The sequence below is a fragment of the Miscanthus floridulus genome, chromosome 6 (assembly GCF_019320115.1).
Source record: "Miscanthus floridulus cultivar M001 chromosome 6, ASM1932011v1, whole genome shotgun sequence".
NCBI classification, from domain to species: Eukaryota; Viridiplantae; Streptophyta; class Magnoliopsida; order Poales; family Poaceae; genus Miscanthus; species Miscanthus floridulus.
Window position 1 is genome coordinate 126,692,701 of NC_089585.1, and position 10,151 is coordinate 126,702,851.

The 10,151-nt window shown below is 49.3% G+C and overlaps 1 protein-coding gene across 1 annotated transcript; it reads right to left on the reverse strand.

Annotated features, from left to right (window-relative positions):
• Positions 1 to 8,866: 8,866 nt before the first annotated feature.
• On the reverse strand, positions 8,867 to 9,678 carry LOC136459520 (protein BOLA2-like). Its single transcript, XM_066459368.1, has 3 exons — positions 9,475 to 9,678; positions 9,370 to 9,392; positions 8,867 to 9,239 (listed from the first exon to the last, which is right to left on the reverse strand). Exons 1-3 carry the CDS (start codon positions 9,535 to 9,537, stop codon positions 9,044 to 9,046), a joined length of 282 nt encoding a protein of 93 aa, XP_066315465.1. The 5' UTR covers positions 9,538 to 9,678; the 3' UTR covers positions 8,867 to 9,043.
• Between the last annotated feature and the right edge of the window lie 473 nt (positions 9,679 to 10,151).

A 10,151-nucleotide genomic window follows, 5' to 3' on the forward strand; every position in this document is an offset into this window, starting at 1 on the left:
GAACTTGAATGCCGTAACAGTCAAGAACAAGTATCCTCTGCCCAGGATCGATGACCTCCTAGATCAGCTGAAAGATGCCAATTACTTTTCCAAGATTGATCTTAGGTCTGGGTATCATCAGATGAAAATCAAACCTGAGGACATTCCTAAGACGGCTTTCGTCACCAGATACGGGCAATACAAGTTCACAGTGGTGTCCTTCTAACTCACTAATGCCCCGGCCTATTTCATGAACATGATGAATAAGGTATTCATGGATGAGCTGGACAAGTTCGTGGTGGTGTTCATTGATGACATCCTTATCTATTCCTCCACCACCGAAGAGCATGAACAACACTTGAGAGTGGTTCTGGAGAAGTTGAGGCAGAATCAGCTTTATGCCAAGTTTAGCAAGTGTGACTTTTGGCTCGAAAAAGTCACCTTTCTTGGTCATGTTCTCACTGCTGAGGGAGTCGCTGTAGATCCCGCAAAGATTGAAGCTGTGAAGGGGTGGGAACAATCCCGCAATGTGACCGATATCCACAGTTTTCTCGGATTGGCTGGGTACTATCGAAGGTTCATCAAGAACTTCTCAAAGATAGCCAAGCCCATGACCAACCTACTAAAGAAGACTAATGATTTTGAATGGACGCCCGAGTGCGAGCACAACTTCTAGACTCTGAAACAGAAGCTTACCACCACTCCTGTTCTTGCCTTGCCCGATATCCAGAAAGACTTCGTAGTCTATTGTGATGCATCCAGACAGGGACTGGGTTGTGTTTTGATGCAGTGTGGGAGAGTCATTGCCTATGCGTCCCGACAGTTGAAGGACCATGAGCAACGCTACCCGACCCACGACCTTGAGCTTGCCGCTGTTGTGCATGCCCTAAAGATCTGGAGGCACTACTTGATCAGAAATAAGTGTGATATCTACACCGATCACAAGAGCCTGAAGTACTTCTTCACATAAGAGGATCTGAACATGAGACAGCGTAGATGGCTAGAGCTTATAAAAGATTATGACCTAGAGATTCATTATCATCCGGGAAAAGCTAATGTAGTCGCTGATGCCTTGAGCCGAAAGAGTTATTGTCATAATCTATCCATGGAAGCTATACCACCCGAGTTGTGTCAGGAAATGGGTGACCTTCGTCTTGAGATTCTACCAAAGGGTATGCTAAATGAGCTTCGAGTGCAATACAACCTCAAGGATCGGATCCGCAATGCGCAACTAGAGTGTCCGGAAATCTAGGAGATCCAAGAACTCATGAAGAGGGGCAAGTGCCCTGAGTTCAGGGAAGATGTGCAAGGAGTGTACTGGTACAAGGACAGAATCTGTGTACCATCTGATCCCGCCTTGCGGCAAGAAATCTTACAAGAGGGTCATGACTCTAAGTATTGTATCCACTCGGGAAGCACCAAAATGTATGCCGATATGAAGAAATAGTTCTGGTGGAAAAACATGAAGGTAGATATTGCCGAACATGTCGCGCGATGCGACATTTGCAATAGGGTCAAGGCTGAGCATCAGAGACCGACCGGGTTGCTTAAACCCTTGGACGTCCCAGTGTGGAAATGGGAGAGCATATCCATGGACTTTATAGTGGGTTTACCTCGAACCCCTAAAGGCCATGACTCGATTTGGGTGATTGTTGACCGACTGACCAAGGTAGCTCACTTCATAGCTATGAGGATTGACTATAGAGTTGATAAGTTAGCAGATCTGTACATCGAGCACATTCTCAGACTCCACGGAGCCCCCACTAGCATAGTGTCTGATCGTGGCACACAATACATGTCCAAGTTCTAGAAGAGTCTCCACAAGGCCATAGGGACGTGACTGGATTACAGCACCGTGTACCACCCACAGACAGATGGTTAGATAGAGAGGGTTAATCAGATTTTGGAGGACATGCTCCGAGCTTGTGTCTTGAAGTATGGGTCTGATTGGGAGAAAAGCTTGTCCCACGCAGAGTTCTCGTACAACAATATGTACCAGGCTAGTCTCAAGATGTCACCGTTTGAGGCTTTGTATGGCAGAAAGTGTAGAACCCCTCTGATGTGGTCAGAGGTAGGAGAGAGATCATTCTTTGGCCCCGCAAAGATCAAAGATGCCGAAGAAGGAGTCGCCCAAGTGCGAGAGAACCTGAGGATTGCTCAAAGTCGATAGAAAAGCTACGCAGATAACCGTCGGAGAGAACTCGAGTTTCAGGTTGGGGACTATGTCTATCTCAAAGTCTCCCCACTTCGAGGCACTGTCAGATTTCATGTGAAAGGGAAATTGGCCCCCAGGTACGTGGGACCTTACAGGATTTGTCAGAGGATCGACAAGTTGGCATACAAGGTAGAGTTGCCCGAGGAGTTGACAGGAGTACACCCAGTGTTTCACGTGTCCCAGCTACGCAAGTGCTTGCAGTTGCCAGAGCAAGAGGTGCATACAAATGCACTAGATATTCAGGACACCCTAGAGTACAAAGAACACCCGATCCGGATACTAGACAAAGCCGAGAAGGAGACTAGAAGCACTGTGATACCCATGTGCAAGGTTCAGTGGAGCAACCACACTGAACAGGAAGCTACATGGGAGAAGGAGTCCAAACTCCGAATGCTTTACCCCTACCTTTTCGAAAGGTATGTCACACCTTAAATCTCGGGACGAGATTTCTATGACGGGGAAGGACTGTAACAACCCAGAAATTTCCTGAAAACAAAAAGAATCAAAAATCACAACTACAATTTTTTTTTCTAGAAATAGCCAATGGTTGGTGACTGTCTTGTAGGAAAACTACCCTAGTTGTATAAGTAGTACCTATTGTAGATGTTTATATCTTTGTAATTAATTAAATTTGCATGAATTGCTTCTTATGTTATTTTGTATTGATTAATAAAAGCAACAACCTTTATTTAAATATTTAAATAAATGTGTGGGTGATGCTGCCAACCCTTGGTGGAACCCTAAGTGACCTCTAGAGGACCCCACTAGGGCATACATGAGTAGGCAACACATGTGTATGCAAGTAGGAACTATGGAGTAGCTAGAAAAATGAAGAGATAACAAAGAAGAGCTAATTCAATTAAACTAAAATAGAGAAACCCTTTTGGCCTAGAAACTCAAGACAGACTGGCTTCACAGCCCGCAAATAGGCTCTAGCCCAGCAGGCCGCACACCAGCAACCGTAGGCTGGCCCAACCCTCGCCCCAACCGGCCCAGCCATCCAGCAGCCCCATTCCCACCGTGACGGAGCACGGATCCGGTGTGGCCTGACAACGCCAAGTGGCCCAGCTGGGAGCTGCTCTCCCCTCTCTCCCGGTCACCGCCAGCTAGGACCCCATTGTCATCGTCCTCCTCACGCCTCTCCTCCTTTTCACGCCTGAGTCAGGACAGAGGAGGGGGAATCTCCCTCGCCAGTCGTTCCCTTCGCGTCGGGTGGCAGCGAACGCGTGGATGCGACACCACCTCGCCCACCCGCACTACTACCGCCCCAGCTAGAGCCATCCACGCCATGATGCCATCGCTGTGGCCCGCGCTCTTGCAACCACCTCCGACACCATCGTACGAAGCCTGAGCGGGTTGTTGCGCCAAAACGGAGGCGCCAAGGTAACCCGCGACCGCGCCATGACCGCAACCCTAGCCTAAGCACGTCGATCACCTCCACATGGCCCAAGGCCCCCTTCTTGCCGTTCACCTCACCATGATCATCCCCCCTATAAGAGGACACCACCGAGGTGCCCTAGCCGTTTCCCAACACCTCGTGCGTCGCCCTAGTGGCCACCACTTTTCATTGCGACCAAGAGAGGGAGGGGAAGGGGGAAGAAAGGGGGGATAGAGAAGAGAGGGCCGCCGAAGAGGAGCCACTGGAATGGAAGACGATGTATCGACTGACTACAGCAGAGCAGCTGCTCGACACGACATGGCCACGCCCCGACACTGCCTCGACTCGCCCTGCGTCAACATCCTTTCGCCATCGCCACCTATGGTGAGCCCCAGCACTCTCCCGGCTCTCCACAGTAGAGTTCGCGGGCATCACTCGCCGTCACCGTACTGGGAACGAGCGAGAGAAGGCCCAGACCCATGTACCCTGCTTACACACACACACGCACATCTGCCGCCCCAACCACGGACCGCACTACGCACCGAGGGCCTGGGAACGCTAGAGGGCGACGCGCTGCGGAGCATGCCCGCCATGGCTAGAGCTCACCATGGCGAGGTCCCGTTCTTGCTGCGTTAGGCCAGTAGAAGCGAGGAGAGGAGGGTTACCTGTTTTGCCATGGCAAGGGACGCGTCGTGCGCAGCAAGGTGGAGGGAGAGAGCCCCATGAGGGAGCTGCTCACGTTTACCTTGTCGGCGGAGCCGCGCTCCTGAGCGCCGTTGTGCCGAGGGCGTACCCAGTCACGCTGGCCATGTTGCTGGGCAAGGACGGTCCGAGAAGTTTTCGGCCAAGCCTAAAGAAACGCTGTCGAGGAGCAGCCGTGGCCAGAAACGGCCGCTCACCGCCGGTGGGTGCGCCACCGCGCGGTGAAGCAAAAGGAGGGGCTGGGATCGTAGTTCGTGCACCAAGTGCACCATGAACCAAGAGGAGGGAAGAGAAGGTGAACGCGGTCCACCGTAGACCCCACGTACACCCATGAACCGCTGGTTCACGCTCACCGTGCGCCACGCCTATAAGTCTGGAGCCCCCTTTTTTTTGAATCCATAGGGCAACGTGGCATCACGAGAAGCTGCCACGTGTCCGGGCCGGCCCGGCCCAGACCGGCCCAACCTGGCCCATATCCAGCCCTAGCCGGCCCACTAGAGCCCGGCCTCGGTCCGGTCAAAGTGACCGCTGACCAGTCAACGGACCCACCTATCAGTGACTCACTCCGTTCCAGCCAATCGGGTGCTGCCACGTGTCACTGCCTGGAATTTCCAACTCTTTTTCTTTTTTAGAAATTCATTTAATCTTTGAAAATCCATAACTAATTCATTTTAGCTCAGAAAAATACCAAACCAGTGTCCAAATCTTTCTAAAAATGAGCCCTACATCATAAGCTTGTGCTTGAGTGCCTTTGGATCTTTTGAATTTATGTTGCTCCTTCGTGCATTTTTATAAGAGTCGCTCACGCGACCATATGTTATGATTAACAGAGCCGGAGGACCTGTCGACTGAGGAGTACGACCCTGACTATAGCGAGGACTTGGGAGATGACCTGCCAGGTGCCACGCCCCACCCAATCTCGTAGATCCTATTATGCATGCTATAACTAAAATTGCTAGCGCTTTATCTTTCATGCAATAATATGATGTTAGGTTGCATGGTAGTTTTACTTGAGCCTTATACCTTGTTGCAACCTTACTCCTGCACACCCGCTGATAGGCTAGATGCTCGCTTGTTACATACTTACTGCTTTACTCTTACTCGCATTATATCTCTGATGTGATGCTGGTGAGGGAGAGACGTATGCGCGTAAGGCAAGAGGTGCCGTAAGAATTGGTAAAAACTGTATAAAGAACATGGGGAGATCTTGGCGTGTGTTTTGGGTGTGTGGTGAGGGTTGAGTCGATCGGACAGGATCTTACGACGAGTCTTTGGGGCAAGTCTTGCCGAAGGGATGCGACCTGGGCATCCCTTGCGAGAGTTACCTGTGGCGGGTATATGTGAGAGGTGGACCGGGGTGTTGGTTATCCCTGGTGAGGTGCTGTCGTGGCACGGGGAGTTGGTGATCCCCTTTTGAGAAGATATCATGTCCGGTCCCCCTAAGGACTGGTATGTCTTGAGAACCAGAACCATGGGACCTTCATGCACACCACTCGCTCCCGATGGGCGGGGGACGATTACCCGACTGACTAGGGCGGTACCACTACTACTAGGTTGGAAGGTGATAGTGTAGGGAGGTACGGGCATGGGGACCCACACCCTCCTAAGACAACGTAGTGACCTTGGGGGCCCAGTACTACGTTTCACAGTCTCAGCGTTTTAGTGGACTCCGGGGTGGCCCAGGGCTGGGTGGTAGGGTGGTACTGTACCGGTTGGGAGGCAGTTGAAATCAGCCTAGACGAGCCGGATCGTCGAGGATGGCGATCTTGTGGATTACCAGGTGTACACGCTCTGCAGAGTTGATCAAACTATACGTATAGCCGCGTTCGCGGATATGGACATCCCCGTGACCTACGCTTCACTCGATTAGAGAGAGGAGTCCTTCTCTACCTTTCCCCTGGGTTTTGTGTTGGATTCCGGCTTTGGCCGTTGAGGCGAGATCTGAGCGGGAGTCGATCTCGTCGCCTAGAGAGAGAGAGGGAGATGAGATGAGTTGTGTGTGATGGGTGGGGAGAACGTGTGAATAAGATGGGTTAAGTAAAGAAAACCTGATGAACATATTATTATTAAAACATTAACTACTTGCATAGGAAACCCACAGCCTAAATAGGTCTCTTTCTACTTCCCCCAATGCATTCCACTCTCCACAAAGCAATGAAAGCATAGGGTGGGCGATGCGTGGCCAGTACCAAGTGTACTGATAGATTTTTGGCAGGTTCCGAGCCCGAGTACGACTACGAGGGCGATGACTGGGAGGACTAGAGGGTATTTCTGCGCTCGAGCTGGTTCCAGGAGATCGTTTTCCGCTGCTAATCCTTATCAGAGGCTGTTCAGGATGCTATGTGTGAGTGTGTTCCGCCCTGCGTGGCGAAGAGAATAATTTATGTAAAACTCTATATTGTACTCTGATAATCGTGTATGACTTGCTGTATCACTGAGATTTGGGTAAATTGACGGATCGTTTCGTCATTTTACACTTCGTTTCTGTGGATTTCCCTTCGAGGAAATCAAGGACATTTCAGTAGGTGAGATGAGTGGCTGTTAACGAGCGCTGCAGTGACCAAACGGCAACGGACAAGGGCACCTCCCAGCACGCGCGCATGGACGGCATTACGGTCGACAGCAGCTACGCACATGTTTTAAAGCGAACGGAAAACTGCTAACTATCGCGATTGAGGTTCAACTAATTCCATGACCCTAAAGTTGATCTTATCGGTTATCTAACAGAGAAATCCGCACAACAAAAGAGCCACCCGAGCGGAAGATACATGCGTGCCAAAATGAGTTCGTCCTCGAAGTTCTGGTTCGCGATAGAGCGTTGACATAGAGCTCGCAGCACGTTCTAATAAACTTTGGCAAATTTTTTTGAGCTCCACGTGACACTCAACACGACTATAACCTACACCATTCTCGAGTGTTCACCTTGGGACAACCAACGGTACAAAAAAACGAATCTAGTGCCTAACAATTTTTGTTAGAATTCGAATGTCAAAACGGCATTGTCTACCATCATCGTTTTCGACTTAGAGAGAATAATAACTTAGCTAGAATTAACAACCTTTAACGCTTTTGTCGTAATTTTTAATATGCCTAAACCTAATTAATTCCAACCACTACGCATTTCTATCGTGCCGCAGCTACGGCTGCGCCAAATGTCTGCCATTGAAAATCCTCTTAGGTCTAAATCTTGATGCTAAGCAAGCTCATAACACCAGAGGTGTTACACATGACACGAGCACACGGCTGAACGACAAGCCAGCTCTCAGCACCCGTTCACTCCTTTCACATGAGATTTGAGATCATCTCCCTCTCTCGCTTGTTTGTGACCTCTACTGTAAATCAAGTGCCGGTAATACGAGCAGCAGCGAACTAGACATAGGAACATTCCACCCGAACCAGTATAAACCATTGTGTCCTTCGAGCACACCATCCGAACCAGACACACAAATACAAATTTACTCGTCGGTGGTCCGAAAACACCGACAGTTTCTTTCACAGAGAGGGCAGTAGTCGTTCACCCATTCTCTGGCCAACAAACAGCCCGCGGTCCAAACTCTGTTCTGCAGCAGTAGCCACAAGAACTCGCAGCCTGCCGGAGCCCACGGCTAAAAAATAATAGCCAGAAAACCCGATCGATGTTGGGCGCCTAACTGTACTGTAAAAGCTGATCTTGCCGTGCATTCACCTGACCTGAAGGTTCCTGGGTCCAATTGATCATGTCTTCCTTCGGATCATCCGCCGAGAAACCACTGTCAGCAATTAGGGACCATAGGCGGAAATAGTCGCTCACAAGGTCCTCTGTCTTCAGATTTTTCTGAAAGGGTCTTCAAAGTTATGGTATGCAAGTATACCAATAGAAGCAAGGTATGCTAGTCCATATTTCTGTTGCCTTAAGACAAAACTGTGTATTCAGACATGTTAGCAACACTTGCAAATAGAAGTGAGCTATGGCGCCACCAGCTCGATTTTTATGTGATCAATGTGCTACTGCTCATGGGTCCATGCAAACGTGCACTAGCACATTGGAATGTTCATGACAAATAGAAATTTTAACACCAGTATCAAGTTATTTCACGAGAACTAAAAGCAATACTACAAACACGCTATGACATAGGAGTTTGTATATATGATTTTTGCAGCTTAAACTGTGTAAACCATTGTAGTTACGGCACTAAAGCCCCTTTTGGCACGGAAGCCAAAGCCGGTGAAACAAAAAAAAACTGGTTTTTTTCGGCTTCTAGTTCATTTTAATCCCGGCTTATAAAACGGCTTCACGCTACAGTGCCTCGATTTGCGCAAAATAGATGAAGCCGAAGCCGGCATAAGCCGTGCCAAAGAGGCTCTAAATACTTATCCAGTTTTAATCAGCATAGGACAACACATGGGATCATCAATTTGGAAAGGAAAATGTTATGTAAACAAGATGCCGTCAGCACACCCCACTCCCCACTGCAGACCATGGTTCGACATGCTGGCAAGAGTAAAAACCACAAGGTTAAAGAATACTAAACCCCTACAAGCAAGAAAAGACATAGGAACAGTCAAAGCACCCAGAACAACTTCAGAAGTTAAATGCATAGTGCAGAAGTATCTAAGCAGTCAAGGATAACATCCTGCAATTTAGCAATTGCATCCGCCACATTATTCAAGCAGGTAGTCGATGTAGCAGAGACCACATATTACACAGATGCGTTATGCATAGCTTCACTCAAGGACTAATGATGCATCAGCATATGTGATCAAACCGTTTTGGGGTGTTAATTAAGCACTTAAGCCTGGGGCTTATCGGCGGCCGGCTCCGGCTGGGGCTGGGCCTGAGCCGGGGTGAGCGCCTTCTTGATGGAGACGGCGTGGATCTCCGCCATGTGAGGCGCCAGCGCGGTGTTCACCATCCGGTGCCTCTCCAGCAGCCGCTTCCCCTCGAACTTCTCCGACACCACCTCGATCTCGTAGCTCGCTCCACACCTTCGCACCAACGAATTGAATCAATCAACAACGCAACAAAGATCCGTTCTTTGTTGGTCAGTCAACAACTGAAGATGCTAATAAAAAAAAGTTTAGGCATTGGGACTTGGGAGGGAGCGAGCGAGCTTACCCTCCGGATGTGTCGGTCACCACCTGCAGAAGCACAGAGGCGATGCGGTTAGGGTTTACGATGGAGATCGATGGATTAGCGGGTTTAGAGCGACAAGAGGCTTACGAGATTGGAAGGGCTGAGAGCGGAGGTGATGGCCGCCTCGACGTCCTCCTTGGTGAAGCCCATCGCTTCTTCTCCTTCTCTTCGCCGGTGTGTTCAGCTGGAGCGACGGATTGGCAAGCAAGAAGACGACTTGACCCAGGCGACAGTAGCGAGGACTCTTTACTTGCCTCTTTTCGGTTTCCTGCCCGATTCTGTTGTTCTTCCAAGAGCCCTAGTGGCTTGGGAATCGAATAATTGGAAGATTTCTATGGTTGGGAAATTTTATGAATTCGAAACACTCGTGAAGATATGGTCCAACTAGCTGACATTTCGGGTTTCAGGATTTTCACATTTTCCGTTTCAAAAATTTTACCAAACTAGCGATTTGGCAACCAAAATTGCCAAAAGTTGAACAAAAATATTTACCATAGATTTACCTAATTAAATGTGAGGCTTTGGCAAATATTCATAACCAATCAAATAAAGGCAAAAAAACCAGGCTTGTCCAAGTTTTGGCAATCGAAATTGGGTAATGCTACGATTAGGGCATCCGTCCGGACGTGTGCATCCGGATGCCATGTTTCTGGGCCTGCGCAGTGACCGGGCCCAATAGCCAATCGGACTGCTTTCCTCTACGCTCTCTCCTCCATCTCTACCCATGACAGAATCTCCATTGACAGAAATCCCCATTCGCTTAC